The sequence below is a fragment of the Salmo salar genome, chromosome ssa14, assembly GCF_905237065.1.
Source record: "Salmo salar chromosome ssa14, Ssal_v3.1, whole genome shotgun sequence".
Classification (NCBI taxonomy): Eukaryota; Metazoa; Chordata; class Actinopteri; order Salmoniformes; family Salmonidae; genus Salmo; species Salmo salar.
The window spans coordinates 16,356,742-16,378,034 of NC_059455.1; the positions used below are offsets into that span (position 1 = coordinate 16,356,742).

Here is a 21,293-nt window from a genome sequence, read left to right on the forward strand (position 1 = left end):
CTAATTAATCTGTCATTATTGCTCAATATCTTTATATAAAAACATCCAAGTACTGAACAATTACACATTTTTTCCTGGTCAAGTGTTGCTGTCTAACACTGAACGCTTCCCCGACACAATACATGCTGGGAAATCACGGGAGACCTATGGATTTCACGACCCACTTCATCGAGAGCGCACGATTATGAGAGACGTCTGTCAGGGGAAAACCAGTCACCCATCCATCCGCTAGAGTACACACACAGAGTCTCCAACTCCCCACCATACAGTCTCCTCTCCATCCGCTTGAGTACACACACACAGAGTCTCCAACTCCCCACCATACAGTCTGCTCTCCGCCACACACACACAGCTAGTCTTCCACAGCCACACACACACACAGGCTGCCTCGTCTGCCCCTCCTGTCAGTTTGGGTCACATCAGCAGGTCCATTGGGAGAGCTGCCATTTATGACTGCCCGAGTTAGCAGACCGACAGCCCCCAGTCTCTGGAAGCGCAGTAGTGTCTCCCACTAGCCCTACCCCTCCTCTCTCCTGTGCCTCCACCCCACTGGCCCTAGACCCCACCAGCCAACATATGCTTCCAATGGCCCAGTTGGTTGGGGCAGTGTTTTGTGCACAAATCGTAGGATTGATTCCTGCATGAGCCACACATATGGAATAAATAGGTTGAAAGCATCTTCGGAAGGACCATTTTATATAAGACATGAGTTTGAACACTCCAGTTAGAACCCAAGTTGGTTACCCTTAGGACTCAATGACTGGTCAAATTCTCAAATGGCCTAACCACATTCGTTGGCTTCTTCACGACCATAAAGATAAGCCTAATTAGGGTTGTATCAGATTGCTTTCACCTATAAATACCTTTCTGATCAAAGTCAGAGGTGAGCTGGCATGCAGCCAAAGTAGAGATCTCCTGTAAAGTAGAGACCTCCTGTAGGGTAGGTGGATGGTGTGGTTGCTCTAGTGTTCAGCCAAATTATTATGCTTATTGCGCAATGAAATATTTCTAAAATGTGATTAATTGTAGTGGATTTTATTGAATTGTTAGTAGATATCACATTTGGCAAAAATATGTCCATCTGCACTTAAAAAGCCTTTATTTTCCTATTCTGGGGGTAATAACTTCACCACCATGAATCAACCAAGGTCATTTAACACTCAAAATAGACATGTACATTTAACATCCAATTAAAAAAAAAAAATGGTCAACAAGCACTCCGGGTTTGGTTTCCTAGGCGAATATCATGATTCACTTTTATTAAAAGCATCATAACTACAGTTCATCATACATGATGTAAAAAATAAAAAAAGAACCCAAAAAAAAGACAAAAAGAAAACATTTACAACTTATGTCTGTAAACTTCAAGGCTAGTTAGAATTGAGGTAATGCATTTCAGCTTGGTGGCTAAAAGTAACAAAAAGCCCATTCAATAGTTCTAATAAAGGTACCTGATTATTTTACTCTTACACCAGTGCATCAACAGGGATAGTGTGAGACAAATTGATTGCAGTACTTTTTCATGTCATCGTTTATATGCGATCTAGTTTCTCTTTTTCACCGACACTTGTGGTTGTGTTTTAATGGGAGAGCGATGTTTGAGACATTCAAAAGCTGCCTTAGGTTATTGCTGTCTCCTTCCGCGTTGTGGAAGAGAGGTCTCTCCCCTGCTTGGCTTTGTCAGTGTGTCAGACTAAAAACAGTCAGGAGAGTCAGGGCCATCAGTGTGTGAGACTGGAAAACAGTTTCTATAACGAGTGTGACTTGGAAGAGTCAGACAATATGGGTGTTAGTAGTAGTAGTAGTAGACGGCAGAAAACTGGAAGTGGGAAGAGTTCGACTGCGAAGGGTCACGGGGTCGTTTCATAGACTGGGAGAGGAACAGTTGAAAGGTGAGGGTAAGACCGTCCGATTGAGACGGGGAAGAGTCAGAGATTGGATTGTTAGTGTGTAAGACTACAGGAAGAAACAGTCGGGTGTGTGTAGACTTGTGTGGGAGATCATCAGTGTGAGAGACTGGGAACAGTCAGATTATTAGGCCATCTGATATGTGAGGACTTCATCCTGCTCTTCAAGGCAGAACAGTACAACAGCAAAAAAAAAAAGATCCTTTTCATCAGCAGCATATAGACGCTTAATGCCGTTAAATTGTACGCCAATGGAGTTACGAGATGCTACTTAATTTCACAATATCAAGAGAGTAAAAAAAATTACAGAAACAGAAAAGCAGCATAGCACTATTGGAACGATTAATTCCTATAATAATATTTCGGAGGAAATGTTCCATCTCATCTAGTATGCACTGTTCAGAGAGCACAAAGACCAAAAATAACACCCTTTTGACATCTGCAAAACTCTAGTTCAGTTTGCTTTTTCCCTGACTACGCTATTAACGCTACAGTGAGAGCCTTTTAGTTACGTATACTCTCCCTGATTTTCATTTTTACCTGTAAAAGAAACGAAGACAAATAAAACAAAAACTAATTTGGATATCAAGTTGGTGTGTAAACGTGTCATGAGAGCACTGGGGGGGAGGGAGGGGGGTCAAAGGCCAGTTTAGTTTCAGTCACTCTTCTCAGGGGCATCCTCTCCTTCCTCCTCATCCTCGGCCGCTAGGTCTTGCGGCGAGTCGGCTTCCTCAGCCAATGCGGAGGCCTCGTCTTCTGGGGCTGACGACTCGGCCGTCTTCTCCAGGCTCTCTGCTGAGTCACTGTCGTCGGCTGTCTCTGGGTCTGCGGTAGCGGCGGCAGGGCGGTCCGGGGCAGGGCCAGCCTGGCTGGGCTCCTTCTCCTGGCCCTGAGCTCCAGAAGCAGCCCCCATGGCTCCAGCCATGGCGCTCTGCAGGTCAGCCAGGGTGGTGGGGGGGAAGCCAGGCATAGTGAGACCTCCCAGGCCAGGGGGGAGGAACATGTAGGGGGAAAAGAGCCCAGGGGCCATGGTGGACAGCAGGAAGGGGTTGAAGGCCAGGGAGCTGGCCGACATGCCGGAGGCGGCCATTGCCGCAGCGGCTGCGTTCAGAGCAGCGGCGTCCCTGTTCGCCTCGCTCGACTCCGCCTCCATCCCAGTGTCCTTCTCCTTGTCCTCATCCCCCTCTTCTCCACCCTCCCCGTCGTCTCTCTTCGACGTCTCGTCCGAATCGCCCTCGTCATTGGTGCCGTTGGAGGCTGCAGCGGGCGTGGCTGCAGCCGAGGCAGCTGCGGCGGCTAGGTTATTTCCGAACAGGCCTCCCAGGCCAAACATGTTTGGCATGCCGCCCATACCAGCCATACCAGGCAGCATGAGAGGCAGCATGGCCGAGGCGTGTTTAGAGTCAGCCCCCCCCATGCCGGGGAAGCCCATGAGCTGTAGCTGAAGACTCTGGAAGCTCTGTAGGCCCTGCAGGCTGGTGAGGTCCATGCCTCCAAACAGGCCATTCATCAGCAGAGGGTTCAGGCCCCCGGACGATGCAGCCTGGGCCTGAGCTGCCGCGGCAGCCGCTGTCGCCTTGGCAATCTCCGATTTGGGGCGTCTCCCCCGACGACGGACGCCCTCTTCGCGCACCACGGGCCCCGTCAGGAGACGGTGGAACATGGCCTCAGGGAGGAAGCCCTGTGGAATGGGGGAAGAGACCGTGGTTAGTTAGAAGTAATGAACATGGCCTCAGGGAGGAAGCCCTGTGGAATGGGGGAAGAGACCGTGGTTAGTTAGAAGTAATGAACATGGCCTCAGGGAGGAAGCCCTGTGGAATGGGGGAAGAGACCGTGGTTAGTTAGAAGTAATGAACATGGCCTCAGGGAGGAAGCCCTGTGGAATGGGGGAAGAGACCGTGGTTAGTTGGGAGGAAGCCCTGTGGAATGGGGGAAGAGACCGTGGTTAGTTAGAAGTAACTCTCATGGAAGTCAAACGACAATTTTGCGATTCGGCATCAATTTCTCCTCAAACATCAGTTTCCAACAGATAAGGTTCAAATCTAAAACAAGTGCTGATTGGAATCATTTGAGGGCTAAACGGGTGAATGACAAGAGACTCACCGATTGCTTGACAATGTCGGTCCAGTCAGGAGCGATGGCAAACTCTGGGTTCTCCAGGAGCCATCGGGGCAGTTCCTTCATGGGCGGCGCCATGGCTCCACCCATCTGAAAAAAAAAGAGGTACAAAATGTTTGACAAGATGGCAATATCTTCAGTTATGCTATGAAAGGCCAAATTGAAATTGTTGCCAAATCGTGACCAATGCATGTGTGACAAAGCTAATTTGTACTGTACTGAAAAGAACCCATACCTTTCTGCCGTTTCTCCGGTTGACCACGGGAACCCTCTCTTCTCCGGTGAGAGTGTTGATGTCGATCTTGTTGGGGTTTCGGCAGCGGTGCCGCTTCTGCTTGGGTTTGGGGAACTGGGAGGAGAGGAGCAACTCCTCACTCTTCTACAGAGACAGACGGGAGTGTGGACAGGGATAAGAAATCACGACAGGACCAGACATGAAATTCTTGAAGACTTCATGATATACACTGTAACCGTTATGAATTAGAATAGCTAAATGTCATATTTTGTAACCATATTTTAAATCACTGAAAGGGATGGTGTAAGATCTGATTTAGGAACGGGAACAGGGGGTTGAAGGTAAGGGATATGCTCATATTCCACACTGATGGGATAGGTCTAATGGATAGGGACATCTGGTAAACAACTAGACTGTATTCCATTTTGTTGAAGTACATACTGGTGTGTATGCAGTAGGTATGTCCATTGTGTACGTGGGGTGCTGTCTGAGCCAGTCCCTCAGGTCCTTGTCAGAGGGGGTACCAGCATCCCCGTCCTCCATAGCGCTGACAGAGGGGACGCGGGCGGAGGCGCTGGGAATGTTGTGGCGGTAGGAACGCGGGGGGATCTGCACCCCCTCCACCGACGCTTTGGTCCCCTCAGAATCCTCCTATGGGGGGGGATGAAGACCGGGTAAAGTTAACTCTTCCTTCATTACCATGTAAAGTCTAGCTACTCAAATTGTATCTAAAATGTTTGATTTTGTATGACATTTGATCAAAGTCCTGTCAAACTTGTATTTAAATGTACGTTAGTCTAATTGAGATATCCCAGGCATACCGTGTTCATTTGACATTTTCTAAAACTTAATTCAGACTTTTCCCCGTTGAACCTGTTTTCTATCAGGTTCTTTATAACTATTTATTAAAAGTTCCAGTGCTGTCCAAAACATGACTTCCTGTGTTTTATATATATTTTCACACTAAGGTTGGAATAATACTGAATTTGTTAAATTATGATAATGCCCTTTAAGTGTAAGACAGCGTTTCCCAAACTTGGTCCTAGGGACCACAAGGGGTGCACGTTTAGGTTTTTGCCCTAGCACTACACAGCAGATTCAAAGAATCAAAGCTTGATGATTAGTTGAGTCAGCTGTGTAGTGCTAGAAAAAAAGGGGATCCCGAGAACTGAGTTTGTGAAGCTCGGTAAGAGCTTTCTATCCAAAAAAACACATGGGGGATTGTAAATGATGCAGACAATTACATTGATGGAAGACAATATTAAAGCTGATCTACCCCCTTATGGACAAACTCATTCAAGGGTTTTTCTTTAGACTATTTTCTACATTGTACTAATAGTGACGACATCAAAACTATGAATTCATGCATTAACCAAAAACATGTTAAACAAATCACATGTTATATTTGAAATTCTTCAAAGCAGCCACCCTTTGACTTGATGACAGCTTTGCACACTCTTGGCATTCTCTCAACCAGCTTCATGAGGTAGTCACCTGGAATGCATTTCAATTAACAGGTGTGCCTTGTTAAAAGTTAATTTGTGGAATTTCTTTCCTTCTTAATGCCTTTGAGACAATCAGTTGTGTTGTGACAAGGTAGGGGTGGGCATACAGAAGATAGCCCTATTTGGTAAAAGATCAAGTCCATATTATGGCAAGAACAGCTCAAATAAGCAAAGAGAAACAACAGTCCATTACTTTAAGCCATGGTCAGCCAATCAGGAATATTTCAAGAACTTTGAAAGTTTCTTCAAGTGCAGTCGCAAAAACCATCAAGCGCTATGATGAAACTGGCTCGCATGAGTACCGCCACATGAAAGGAAGACCCAGAGTTAACTCTGCTGCAGAGGATAACTTCATTAGTTCCCAGCCTCAGAAATCAGCAATTAACTGCACCTCAGATAAATGCTTCAGAGTTCAAGAAACAGACATCTCAACATCAACTGGTCAGAGGAGACTGCATGAATCAGGTCTTCATAGTCAAATTGCTGCAAAGAAACCACTACTAAAGGACATCAATAAGAAGAAGAGACTTGCTTGGGCCAAGAAACATGAGCAATGTACATTAGACCAGTGGAAATTTGGTCTGATGAGTCCAAATGTGAGATTATTGGTTCCAAACGCTGTGTCTTTGAGACGCAGAGTAGCTGAATGGATGATCTCCGCATGTGTGGTTCGATGATGCTTTGCGGGTGACACTTACTTATTTAGAATTCAAGGCACACTTAACCAGCATGGCTACCACAGTACGATGCAGCGATACGCCATCTTATCTGGTTTGCGCTTAGTGGGACTATCATTTGTTTTTTAACAGGACAATGAACCAACACACCTCCACGCTGTGTAAGGGCTATTTGACCAAGAAGGAGAATGATGGAGTGCTGCATCAGATGACCTGGCCTCCACAATCACCCAACCTCAACCCAATTGAGATGGTTTGGGATGATTTGGACCACAGAGTGAAGGAAAAGCAGCCAACAAGTTCCCAGCATATGTGGGAACTCCTTTAAGAATGTTAGAAAAGCATTCCTCATGAAGCTGGTTGAGAGAATGCCAAGAGTGTGAAAAGCTATCATGAAGGCAAAGGGTGGCTACTTTGAAGAATCAAAAAAATATTTTGATTTGTTTAACACTTTTTTGGTTACTACATGATTCCATGTGTTGTTTCATAGTTTTGACGTCTTCACTATTATTCAACAATAAAGAAAAACCCTTGAATGAGTAGGTGTGTCCAAACATTTGACTGGTACTGCATATATACACACACTTTTTTTTTTTTTAACAGCTGTTTTGTTGGGATGGAGTTTTAGCCGGTAAATTAGTTAGACCACCAATAAGAGTTCAAAACCGCTCTGCCAATAACAGCTAGTTTTCAGTTCTCCCCTCCCAACTCAGAACTCTGACAGTACTAGCAAAAATCCTTAAGAAATTGCTGTTTGTTTCTTTTTGACCATTTTAATTTAACACAATCACAGTACGGTACTCAACTGTTACCCAGAACCCATTTGATATTACAATTTAAGAAAACGCTGCATTCACCCTTTAATAAATGAATAAAATATATCTCTGTAGTGACTGTTAGTGACCATGTTCTGTACCGTGGTTCCTCTCTTGTTGTTAACAAACAGCAGCTCCAGCCCTTCCACATTTTTCCTGCGGCCTCGTCTCCTCCGGGTGGGCAGGTCAGCGTCGGCCAATGAGCCATTGGCCCTATGTCTGGAAGGCGTGGCTGCCTGTAGCAGCTCCATTTGAGCCTTGAGGGTAGCAGAAGGCACCATGCTGCTGCTGGAGTAGCCCGCCAGGGACGACACTGCCTTGTGGTGGTGCATGCCCTGGAGAAAAATAAGTCCCAATGATAAGCAATATGGAAACTTAAGAGTTAAATGTATAGACTAAAATGAAATGCCTGTAACAAAGAGGTTAATTTATACGGCAACTAATATGACCATAGTGCTTTACATACTTGATTACTTTATATAAATAGATGTTATGATAAATATTAAAATGCTTTATTTCAGTGGGATCAATTTTACTCATGCTTATCAGGGAGACCAGTGGGGTATCCCACAAAGCAAACAAGATCTACTCAGGGTTTTCTAAAGCAAACCAGCTTCAGTTCACTTCAGATTCCAGCTCAGGCTTCATCTGTACTACGATGGTGGGTATTGCTTGTACACCTGCCGTTAATTCTAGCAGTCTTGTAACTGTGCCACATTTAGATTTTGTCGAAATCAAAATGAAGGAAAAGTTCTGTTGCAAATTCAGCAGGGTAAGGTATGATGAGAAATATGCGTTCAGAAGTGTCATCTTTATTTAATTACGTATCATTAACACCATCTTTGGTGTGCTTATCAATGAGCAATCCCCCCCCACCCACTCCTATCAATGAAATAATTTGACCAAAATAACACTTGTCATATAAAAGTTACTGTCCCTGTAAAATACCAAATGCATTTTGTCATGACTAAATAATGTGATAAATATTTTTACATTTAATATTAACAAAACATTTGATAATTTTTTAAAATCAGTCTTCCTCAAATGAAGAGGATGATGGCACAATCTTTGTGAGAGGGAGGGAATCCTTATTTAATTGGTCCTCAACTCGCTGCTCAGACACTTCATTCAGGATAAATGAGTTAGTCTGAGTTATCCAGCCCTGGAACAGGTTAGTTCTGTAGGATTCATTGCCATAGAAATTTACCTGACTGAAAGGTGAGCCACATTGGTACGACTGGTTATCCTGAGTTGAACTCAAGAGTTGACCAAGGTTACCTCGCTAACTCTTCAAACCTGATTCGTAGAACACCACTCTGACCCAAAAGCGTAATTTAAAAAAAGACAATGCAGTTGTAAAAAGTGATACATAATTCTAAATTTAGAATTAATTCATACAATTCTAAAGACCCTACCTTGGTGAGGTCCATGGCCTGGCTCTGGGACTCAGGTTGGTGAGACTCTCTGAGCTGAGCCACCATATCCATCAGGTTCCTTCGCTTGGCGGCGCGCTCCGCCTCAATCTCCACCTTCCTCCGCCTGCGACGACGCTGCTTTGGCAACGACATGCTCAGAGCATCCTCCTTTACAGAGAGCAAGAGGGAAATATAGGTTTGAGAATTCAAGGTTTTACTGCTAAGCTACAAAGCATTACATGGGTTTGCTCCTACCCATTTCTCCGATTTGGTCCTGCCGTACATACCTACACGTACGGTCACAAGACGCAGGCCTCCTTATTGTCCTTAGAATTTCTAAGCAAACAGGAGGCAGGGCTTTCTCCTATAGCGCTCCATTTTCATGGAATGGTCTGCCTATACATGTGAGAGACCCAGACTCGGTCTCAACCTTTAAGTCTTTATTGAAGACTCATCTCTTCAGTAGGTCCTATGATTGACTGTAGTCTGGCCCAGGGGTGACAAGGTGAATGACAAGGCACCGGAGCGACGAACCGCCCTTGATGTCTCTACCTGGCCGGCTTCCCCTCCACTGGGATTCTCTGCTTCTGACCCTATTACAGGGCTGAGTCACTGGCTTACTAGTGCTCTTCCATGCCGTCCACAGGAGGGGTGTGACACTTGAGTCAGACGGGATCTTCCTGTCCGGTTTTGCGCCCCCCTCGGGCTCGTGTGGTGGAGGAGATCTTCGTGGGCTATACTCAGCCTTGTCTCAGGGTAGTAAATAGGTGGTGTGTTGATATCCCTCTAACGGTGTGGGGGCTGTGCTTTGGCAAAGTGGGTGGGGTTATATCTTGTCTGGTTGGCCCTGTCTCAGTCACCAGTATATATGCTGCATTAGTCTATGTGCCAGGGGAGGAGGGGGGGGGGGGCTAGGGTCAGTGTTATATCTGATGTAATTCTCCTGTCTTATCTGGTGTCCTGTGTTCATTTATGTAGGGTCCCTCTAATTCTCTCAACCCCCTCCCGGAGAACCTGAGCCCGAGGATCATGCCTCCAGACTACCTTGTCTGATGACTCCTTGCTGTCCCCAGTCCACTTGGTCATGCTGCTGCTCCAGTTTCAATTGTTCTGCCTGCGGCTAGGAACCCTGACCTGTTCACCGGCTATGAAAAGCCAATTGATATTTACTCCTGCGGTACTGATCTGTTGCACCCTCTACAACCAGTGATTATCATTTGACCCTGCAGGTCATCTATGAACATCTTGAAGAACAATCTGGCCTTAATGGCCATGTACTCTTATAAATATCCACCCGGCACAGACAGAAGGGGACTGGCCACCCCTCGGAGCCTGGTTCCTCCCTAGGGAGTTTTTCCTAGCCACTGTGCTTCTACATCTGCATTGCTTGCTGTTTGTGGTTTTAGGCTGGGTTTCTGTTTAGCACTTTGTGACATCTTCTGATGTAAAAATGGCTTTATAAATACATTAGATTGAAAATCAATGTAGAAAATTGGGACACTGGTTTGGAAGTAAAATTATGTAGTAATAAGGGAATATTCATTTTCAGACCATACCCTATATATCATACACTTTATTTTACAAGACCAATCATCTGAGATGCATGTTATGTTAACCGGTAGGTACAAACAAAATCTGTTGAGTGGGCATTTTTTTAAAATATATTTTTTTACTACTTACGTTAACCTGTGGCGAGAGGGTGAGGTCCTCGCTGCCGCTAAAGCTCGTCTGAGCAGCCGCCACCATCGACAACTCGGCCAGGCCCCGCCTCTGCAGGGGGCATTCTGACGCCATGGGGCCAGGGTATCCAGGCAACAGGCCCGGGATGTCGAAGAACTGACGGCGGTTGGCGGGCCACTTGCCCTTGATGACCGCCTCGCAGATGTTGTCCATGCGATTGATCATCACTCGATCCTGGAAAGTCAAAATGGCGCACAGAGGAATGGGTTAATACAACTAGAGAAGTACTTTGATAGTGGGGACTGACATGAAAACAGGGCTTTTCACTCCATTTTCTTTCTTTACGTAAACTGACGTGTTATTTCTTTAATACTGAACTGTTCAAGTACCTTATGTTTATAGTGTGTGCCTATATAGTGCCTTGCAAAAGTATTCATCCCCCCCTCTGCGTTTTTCCTATTTAGTTGCATTACAACCTGTAATTTAAATAGATTTTTATTTGGATTTCATCTAATGGACACAAAATAGTCCATTTTGGTGAACTGGAAAAAAAAGAAAAAACCCTTTGCTATGAAGCCCCTAAATAAGATATGGTGCAACCAATTACCTTCAGAAGTCCCATAATTAGTTAGCTTGCACACAGTTTGAGTTAAGTTTCACATGATCTGTCACATGATCTCAGTATATAGTCAGACAGAGTCTGCAACACCACCAAGCAAGTGGAACCATGAAGACCAAGGAGCTCTCCAAACAGGTCAGTGACAAAGTTGTGGAGAAGTACAGATCAGGGTTGGGTCATAAAAAAAAATCTGAAACTTTGAACATCCCAGAGCACCATTAAAAAAATGGAAAGAATATGGCACCACAACAAACCTGCCAAAGGAGGGTCACCCACCAAAATTCACAGACCAGGCAAGGAGGGTACTCATCAGAGAGGCACCAAAGATAACCCTGAAAGAGCTGCAAAGCTCCACAGTGGAGATAGGAGTATCTGTCCATAGGACCACTAAGCCGTACACTCCAGTGCTAGGCTTTACGGAAGAGTGGTCAGAAAAAAGCCGTCTGGCGCAAATCCAACACCTCTCATCACCCCGAGAACACCATCCACACAGTGAAGCATGGTGGTGGCGGCATCATGCGGTTGGGATGATTTTTTATCAGCAGGGACTGGGAAACTGGTCAGAATTGCAGGAATGATGGATAGTGCTAAATACATATTTTAGTCTTCCAGAGATTTGAGACTTGGACAGAGGTTCACCTTCCAGCAGGACAATGACCCTAAGCATACTGCTAAAGCAACACTCGAGTGGTTTAACTTGACAGAGCTGGAGCAGTTTTGCCTTGAAGAATGGGCAAAAATCCCAGTGGCTAGATGTGCCAAGCTTATAGAGACATACCCCAAGAGACTTGCAGCTGTAATTGCTGCATAAGGTGGCTCTACAAAGTATTGACTTTAGGGGGGTGAATAGTTATGCACCCTCAAGTTCTGTGTTTTTGTCTGACTTGTTGATTTCACCAACAAATATATTTTGCACCTTCAAAGTGGTAGGCATGTTGTGTAAATCAAATGAACTGGCTTCCAGTTGAAGCTCGCATCCGCTACAAGACCATGGTGCTGCCTACGGAGCCGTGAGGGGAACGGCACCTCCGTACCTTCAGGCTCTGATCAGTCCCTTCACCCAAACGAGGGCACTGCGCTCATCCACCTCTGGCCTGCTGGCCCCCCTACCTCTGAGGAAGCACAGTTCCCGCTCAGCCCAGTCAAAACTGTTCGCTGCTCTGGCACCCCTATGGTGGAACAAGCTCCCTCACGACGCCAGGACAGCGGAGTCAATCACCACCTTCCGGAGACACCTGAAACCCCACCTCTTTAAGGAATACCTGGGATAGGATAAAGTAATCCTTCTAACCCCCCCCCCAAAAAAAGATTTAGATGCACTATTGTAAAGTGGTTGTTCCACTGGATATCATAAGGTGAATGCACCAATTTGTAAGTCGCTCTGGATAAGAGCGTCTGCTAAATGACTCAAATGTAAATGTAATACAAACCACCCCCAAAATCTATTTTAATTCCAGGTTGTAAGGCAACAAAATAGGAAAATGCCAAGGGGGAGAATACTTTCATAAGCCACTGTATAGTGTGTGCTTATTTCGGGGTATTGTGTGTAGATTGCTGAGAAAAAAATATTTATTTAATCCATTTTAGAATAAGGCTGTAACGTAACAAAATGTGGAAAAAGTAAAGGGGTCAGAATGAATACTTTCCAAATGCACAGAACCTTTCATAATATTTCCCTTAAAGTTATTTGCCTCCCTTTTAAAATATTGTTGCTTCATTCTTTCCTCATTTGAATGATATAAGCTTCATTGTCCTCATCTTCATAATTCTAATGACATCCTTGAATAATATAGGACTAGATTCAGATGTAGAAGGCTTTCACTTCTCTTCAAGAAGATTGAATGTTATGGGTCTGAATAAATGCAACAACAAAAAAAGTCAAGCAAGCTATTCTAGATGAACTTTTCCTGGGACTCCAAGAGCTAAGGAGCGTTTTTTAAGTAGAGGCCAGTAGAGGTGTTGCGCAAGAGACAGAAGCTTATTATGCATAACCTATCATGAATTAGCTAAATATAAGGCTAATACTAGAGGTCGACCGATTAATCGTAATGGCCGATTAATTAGGGCCGATTTCAAGTTTTCATAACAAATTCGGTAATCGGCATTTTTGGACACCGATCATGGCCGATTACATTGCACTCCACGAGGAGACTGCATGGCAGGCTGACTACCTGTTATGCGAGTGCAGCAAGGAGCCAAGGTAAAGCGCTAGCTAGCATTAAACGTATCTTATAAAAAACAATCAATCTTAACATAATCACTAGTTAACTACACATGCTTGAGGATATTACTAGTTGATCTAGCTTGTCCTGCGTTGCATTTAAATCGATGCGGTGCCTGTTAATTTATCATTGAATCACAGCCTACTTCGCCAAATGGGTGATTTAACAAGCACATTCGCAAAAAAAGCACTGTCGTTTCACCAATGTGTACATCACCATAAACATCAATGCCTTTCATAAAATCAATACACAAGTATACATTTTTAAACCTGCATTTTTAGTTAATATTGCCTGCTAACACGAATTTCTTTTAACTAGGGAAATTGTGTCACTTCTCTTGCGTTCATTGCACGCAGTGTCAGGGTATATATAGCCGTTTGGGCCCCCTGGCTCATTGCAAACTGTGTGAAGATTATTTCTTCCTAACAAAGACAGCCAACTTTGCCAAACGGGGGATGATTTAACAAAAGCACATTTGCGAGAAAAGCACAATTGTTGCACGACTGTACTTAACCATAAACATCAATGCCTTTCTTAAAATCAATACACAGAAGTATATATTTTTTAAACCTGCATATTTAGTTAAAAGAAATTCATGTTAGCAGGCAATATTAACTAGGGAAATTATGTCACCTCTCTTGCGTTCATTGCACGCAGTGTCAGGGTATATGCAACAGTTTGGGCCGCCTGGCTCGTTGCGAACTAATTTGCCAGAAATGTACATAATTATGACTTAATATTGAAGGTTGTGCAATGTGACAGCAATATTTAGACTTATGGATGCCACCCGTTACATAAAATACGGAACGGTTCCGTATTTCACTGAAATAATAAACATTTGGTTTTCGAATGACAGTTTCTGGATTTGACCATATTAATGACCTATGGCTCGTATTTCTGTGTGTTATTATATTATAATTAAGTCTATGATTTGATAGCGCAGTCTGACTGAGCGGTGGTAGGCAGCTTCAGGCTCGTAAGCATGAATTCAAACAGCACTTTCCTGTGTTTGCCAGCAGCTCTTCGCAATGCTTCAAGCATTGCGCTGTTTATGACTTCAAGCCTATCAACTCCCGAGATTAGGCTGGCAATACTAAAGTACCTATTAGAACATCCAATAGTCAAAGGTATATGAAATACAAATGGTATAGAGAGAAATAGTCCTATAATAACTACAACCTAAAACTTCTTACCTGGGAATATTGAAGACTCATGTTAAAAGGAACCAGCAGCTTTCATATGTTCTCATGTTCTGAGCAAGGAACTTAAAGGTTAGCTTTTTTACATGGCACATATTGTACTTTTACTTTCTTCTCCAACACTTTGTTTTTGCATTATTTAAACCAAATTGAACATGTTTCATTATTTATTTGAGGCTAAATTGAATTTATGTATTATATTAAGTTAAAATAAAAGAGTTCATTCAGTATTGTTGCTTGCTATATTGTATTTACTTTGCCACCATGGACTTTTTTTTTGCCTTTACCTCCCTTATCTCACCTCATTTGCTCACATTGTACATACTTATTTTTCTACTGTATTATTGACTGTATATTTGTTTTACTCCATGTGTAACTCTGTTGTTGTATGTTGTCGAACTGCTTTGCTTTATCTTGGCCAGGTCGCAATTGTAAATGAGAACTTGTTCTCAACTTGCCTACCTGGTTAAATAAAGGTGAAATAAAATAAATAAATTGTTGTAATTATATATACACATCTTTTTTATAAGAAAAAAACAAAGTTGGTCGATTAATCGGTATCGCCTTTTTTTGGTCCGCCGATAATCGGTATCGGCATTGAAACGTCATAATCGGTCAACCTCTTTCAGGTAATAAATTCAAAGCAGTATTAGCTAGAGGTAGGCTAGGACATCTATATTGATATATAGCCTTACATATAGAACATGCTTTCCTATTTTGGATGCAATTTGAATGGAGTTAAAGCAACAATAGTCGAGTGATAAGCTGTTTTAAAACTCTGAAGCTGCAATAAAAAAATTGTCATCTTTACAATTAAAAAACAAACCAGATGGAGATGGGTAAATTACACACATTCAGTCTTTATATTACTGTAGCATAGGTCACAAGAAAATAAGTTACCCTGAGATGATAGGTCTACATGCATTGTGAACTGCTGCTCCATACTGAGATGAGTCATCATGCAGACGCTGTAGAGATGCCAGATTTGGACCACATAATTTAACAGTTCCAATTAACGCCATGCGGTTCATATAAATCATTTATTACAATTTACCCGTTACAGTTACTTATCCCAGTGAAAGGGAGTGGTAACCGGGTTCTTGGTAACCCTAATCAGATGTGACCACCATTTGCCTCATGCAGAGGGACATCTCCTTCGCATAGAGTTGACCACTCCTCTTCAATGGCTGTGCGAAGTTGCTGAATATTGGCGGGAAACGGAACAAGCTGTTGTGCACGTCGATCCAGAGCATCCCAAACGTGCTCAATGGGAGACATGTCTGGTGAGTATGCAGGCAGGCTGTGACAAAATTGGGACATTTTCAGCTTCCAGGAATTGTGTACAGATCCTTGCGTCATGGGGTCATACATTACCATGCTGAAACATGAGGCGATATGGCGGATGAAAGGCACGACAACTGGCCTCAAGATCTCATTAAGGTATATCTGTGCATTCAAATTGCCATCGATAAAATATGTGTTCGTTGTCCGTAGCTTATGCCTGCCCATACCATAACCCCACCACCATCATCATTTGTTATTTAATCCCAGATTTTTTATTTATTTAACTAGGCAAGTCAGTTAAGAACAAATTCTTATTTACAATGACTGCCTAACCTGGTCAAACCCTAACGACGCTGGGCCGGTTGTGATACAGCCTGTAATTGAACCAGGGTCTGTAGAGACGCCTCTAGCATGGCGATGCAGTGCCTTAGACCGCTGCACCACCCGGGAGACCTGATGTAAGTTGACTGAGAACACATACTCATTTACAGCAACGACCTGGGGAATAGTTACAGGGGAGAGTACAGGGGATGAATGAGACAATTGGAAGCTGGGGATGATTAGGAGGACCAGATTGGGAATTTAGCCAGGACACCGGGGTTAACAAACCTACTCTTACGATAAGTGCCATGGCCACTAGTGACACCAGTTTAACATCCCATCTGAAAGACAGCCCCATACACAGGGCAATGTCCCCAATCACTGCCCTGGGGCATGCCAGATCTTATTGTTTCGACCAGAAGACAAAGTGCCTCCTACTGGCCCTCCAACACCACTTCCAGCAGCATCTGGTCTCCCATCCAGGGACCAACCAGGACCAAACCTGCTTAACTGCAGTGGTAACCCAGCAGTGGGATGCAGGGTGGTATGCTGCTGGCTTCATGGGAGACACTTCACAAAGTTGACATTAGCAAACCGCTTGCCCACCCAACACCATACTCAATGTCTGCCATCTGCCTGGCACAGTTAAAACGAGGATTAATACGTGAAGGACACACTTCTCCAGTGTACTAGTGTCCATCGAAGGTGAGAATTTTCCCACTGAAGTTACGATGCCGAACTCGAGTCAAGACCCTGGTAAGGATGACGAGCACACAGATAAGCTTCCCTGGACAGTTTGACAGTTTGTGCAGAAATTCCTCGGTTGTGCAAACTCAGTTTCATCAGCTGTCCGGGTGGCTTGTCTCAGACGCTCCCGCAGATGAAGAAGCCGGATGTGGAAGTCCTGGGCTGGCATGGTTACACGTGGTCTGGGGTTGTGAGGCCAGTTGTACGTACTGCCAAATTCTCTAAAACGACGTTGGAGGCAGCTTATGGTAGAGAAATGAACATTATATTATCTGGCAACAGCTCTGGTGGACATTCCTGCAGTCAGCAGGCCAACTACACACTCACTTGCGACATCTGTGACAGCGTGTTTTGTTTAAAAACGGCACATTTTATAGTGGCCTTTAATTGTCCCCAGCACAAGGTGCACCTGTGTATTGATCGTGCTGTTTAATCAGCTTTTTGATGCTACAACTGTCAGGTGGATGGATTTTCATAGCAAAGGAGAACATGCTCACCAACAGGGATGTAAACAAATTTGTGTACAAAATTTGAGAGAAATAAGCTTTTTGTGCGTATGGAACATTTCTGGGATATTTATTTCAGCTCATGAAACATGGGACCAACACTTTACATGTTGCGTTCATATATTATTTGTTCAGTATATATTTGACCACTAAATGAATTTGAGCATGTATCTGTGAATTAATGTACATCTTTGTTCTACAAACCTTTGGCCAGAAAGAGAAGAAGGTTCTCTGGATGGCTGAGGGTTCTCCATCCTCGGGGCAGAAACCATCGCGGGTCTCATCTCTGGCCGTGGTGCTCAGTGAGGCATTGCTCTCCTCGTCAAAGTTCTTCTGCTCAGAGGTGGCACCAACTGAAAAATGACGACAACAACGCTTGGTCAATAGCAGCCACAAGAAAATGTACAAAACGACTTCATGTAGTGCCTTCTCAAAATTACCAACAGCAGAATACTAGAAGGGTCATACAGTGAGTCTTCAATTCAACACTAAGCAGCAAGCTTAAATAGACTACACACAGACATAGTAGTTTCTAAATGACAGTTAAAGCAGACCAACTACACACAGCCACTTACTGTGTCAGGGCTGGCTTCAACATAGAGTAGTTATGAGTCATGCACTTGTATGGCCCAATGGTCTATTGTATAGACCTCTACACAGAGACTCACTGTTGATAGTTTGTATGAATTCACACCCTAAAGCTTTATTTTAGCAATGGAGTTGGGAGTAAGACATACCTTCAGCTTGAGACGACTTCTCAGACTTGTCGTCTTCCTCCATCTTCTCCTCATCCTCCTCTTCGGGGCCTTTCTCAGCCACTGGATTGGGAGATTTGGCTGGACTCCCTTCTTTCTCCTTCCTGGTTTCTTGGTCTTCTGATGCTTTGGAAGACTCCGGTTTCTCCTGGAATTCCGGATTCTTGTCCTGGTCCCCGACGTCCTCATTGGGAGTGTCGTCTTTCTCAGGTTCGGCCTCCTTGGAAGTCTCTCTGTCAGCATCACCGTTGACCTCCATTTTCTCCTTCAGTTCTTGGTCTTCCTTGTCTTTTAGGTCCTCTCCCTCCTCCTTCGCTTTCTCGTCCTTTAACTCCTTCTTGGGAGAAGCAGCCTTCTCTTCCTCCATCTCTTTGTCCTTGCCTTCCTCCTCGTCTGGTTTCTCAGCTTTAGTACATGGAAGGTCGTTGTCACCTTCCTCTTTCACCTCCTTGCCACCTTCCTCTTGCACCTCCTTGCCACCTTCCTCTTGCACCTCCTTGCCACCTTCCTCCTCCTCCTGCTCCTCTTTGACATGGGAGGGTTTCTCAGCAGCGGCCTGCTCAGAGGCAGTAGAGGGAGCTCCATCGCGGGGCGGCTGAGGCGCCCCAGCCGATCCCCCCTTGGTGAACTTCCTGTGGGCCTCAAGGAAGCCCAAGGCTGGGTCGTTGAGGATGTGGTAGTCAGTGCGGCTCACGCCGTGCTTGGAGGCGCCCAGGAGGAGGTCGCGGTCGTGCCTGCCACAGTCCCACCACTCCGGCAGGTCAGAGCTGGGTTGGCAGAGGCGCAGGCGCTCGCCCAGCAGGGGGTGGGGCAACACCTGCTCGCGGATGCGGCGCAGCAGCTCGATGCGGTAAAGGGTGCGTGATGCGCGCTCCTCCGTGATGGGGTCAATGATCAGGGTGGGGTCTGGGAGCTCTGCCCGACAGAGAGAGAGGGGGGGTGAGGAGAGAGGAAAATAGTTGTTAATCTAGTCAGTCTTTCAGGGAATGATCCTTTGCTTTAGCTTAAGTAAATGTAGGTATGGCTGAAGATGTGTTCAAATACTTTGTTATTAAATGTGAGGGCATTTACCTGTGTCGGTCTTGACCTGCATGCGACACACCCGTTTGCACATGGCCACGAAGGAGAAGTAGTACTTCTCCAGGCTCTCGTCAGTCTTCTTGTCCAGACGGGCGAAGGCCCTGAACTGTGTCCAGTCAAAGCGCTGACGGGCCGTGTCATAGATCACGCCAAACGTGGACACCACGCGGTAAAAGTCGGCTTCCTCACGCCTGGTCCACCTGACGAGACACGGAAGGGTTAATCCAACAACTAATGGGACGGAAAGCAATGTATGAGTAGTGTATTGATTAGGAGACTGGAGCATTATGGGTACTGCAGTACATGCATGATGTTACAAGTAGTGCTTCTCAAACAAGCACCAAACAATAATACAGGAAGTTGATAGAACTTCAAGAAACTCTTGACTGTACTTCCTTCTATTCAGCCGGCTAACCAATTGAAATGTTTATTATATACATACTGTTTATGTTGTATAACATATCCTAAGTAATCTGTGACGGAAGTGTGCCTCGAAAACATCTAATTAACTCAACCAATCAAATCAAACTATTCAATGTTCGCATACCTTTGACGCCTCTCTTTGAAGAAGGCCCCTCCTTCAGCCAGGAGAGCCGTCGCCTCGGGAATGAACGCTCCGCCCTTGGCCATATAAGGACTGCCCTCTGCCATGAAGGCTCCGCCCTCATGCACGTAGGCCCCTCCACCATCTGTGACCATGGAGATTAGCTGTTCTCGGGGCCGCCGGCGCCGGCGTCCGTCGGGCCGGGCCATGGCCTCCTGGCGGAGCTGCTCTCGTTTGTGCGTGCGCTGGTAGGCAGTGATGAGGCGGCGGAGTCTAGCGGTGAGGGCCGAGGCTGCAGGCCAGTACAGACGACCCGCCCCTCTGCTGCCTGCTCCATTCTCACCTGGTTTAGCTGTGAGGGGGAGGAGAAAAGGGTGGAATATTAGGACTAGGACAAATAAATGTGACTGCATACTGTTGAGATGGTTCTGAAAAGCAACTGTTTTCTTTGGGTGTGTACATTGGTGGTTTGATATAAAAATAAATATATACATATTTTGAACAAAGGATTGATGGGTGGTGAATCCTCTTCAGACAGAATGCTAGTAAATAATACATTGTCAAGCGTTTATTGAATTTATCCCAAAATGGTGGTCAACATAGTGCTACACCATCTGAAAGCAGAGACGGCCGTTCCACTTACATTCACCACTCTCAACGTCCATAGCTTCCTCTTTGTCATCAAGGGGAGAGTTAGTGAAGTCATCCATTTCATCTTTAAAGGGCATGCGGAGAGGCTTGTACTCGGGGTCCTCATCCTCTCTGTACACACAAAGAACCAGGGATGGAGGGATGGAGAGAGAGAAATGAGTTTTAAACTTAAACAGAATCAAACAAAGGAGCAAGGGAAAAAGTGGTAGACAGCCAGGAAGAGAATGAGGGAAATTGGAGATGGGAGGTCAGGGAGGGAAAGGAAGATCGAGTGGAGAGAGGGAGACCGAGAGAGGTCGAAAAACAAACAAATAGGAGGGAGAGACAGGAAGGGAAGATGAGAGTTGGAGGGTGACGGGGACAGGAGGTTGATAAGAAAAAGAGGAGGAGGAAGAGGGAAAAAGAGGTGGTGAATTTTGGCTGAGTGTCTTACCCCTCCGGACCATCTGCCATCATGTCCGCCCCCCTCTGCTCTGCAGCGATGGCCTTGGCGTCAGGCATGCCCACCCGCTCCAAGAAACACAGCGCAGGGTCGGCGCGCACCGAGTTATACTTCTCATAGCCTGGGATAGATAGAGAGAGAGAGAGAGAGAGAGAGAGAGAGAGAGAGAGAGAGAGAGAGAGAGAGAGAGAGAGAAGGAGAAAGCGGGTGAGAGCGGTTGAATTACAGAGTTCTACTTTCCACATCCGGTGAAGAGGAGAGAGGGAGTGGGTGAGAGATGATTGCATTATGAAACGACACGCACTAGGCCTAGAACAAAGCAGACGTTGACTGACAATTTACAGTGGAAATACATAGGCTACATATACACCTAGGCATTAATCATGATACACAGGAGCATCCATCCTGAAAGACGCAACAAAAAGCAAGAGAAGCCAAATTGAGTTTAAAACCAAATTCATCATGAAGTTCAGAATCAGAACCACATCCTAAAAACCAACTGCCATCCGTATAAAGAGATGAGAAAAACCAAGGATAGACCCCAGGGTCCAGATGCAGGGTCCAGATGCAG

General features: G+C 45.1%; 1 protein-coding gene across 1 annotated transcript in view; it reads right to left on the bottom strand.

The window, feature by feature from the left end:
* Window positions 1-1,019: 1,019 nt before the first annotated feature.
* The window catches only part of chd7 (chromodomain helicase DNA binding protein 7), an 80,386-nt gene continuing 60,112 nt past the window's right edge, over window positions 1,020-21,293 (bottom strand). Inside the window, 13 exon segments of the mRNA XM_045693998.1 lie at window positions 1,020-3,588; window positions 4,011-4,115; window positions 4,261-4,404; window positions 4,702-4,911; window positions 7,359-7,592; window positions 8,673-8,840; window positions 10,353-10,586; window positions 17,455-17,603; window positions 17,988-18,920; window positions 19,077-19,285; window positions 19,633-19,981; window positions 20,273-20,391; window positions 20,714-20,843. Coding sequence (XP_045549954.1) covers window positions 2,563-3,588; window positions 4,011-4,115; window positions 4,261-4,404; window positions 4,702-4,911; window positions 7,359-7,592; window positions 8,673-8,840; window positions 10,353-10,586; window positions 17,455-17,603; window positions 17,988-18,920; window positions 19,077-19,285; window positions 19,633-19,981; window positions 20,273-20,391; window positions 20,714-20,843 — 4,010 coding nt within the window. The 3' untranslated portion in view covers window positions 1,020-2,562.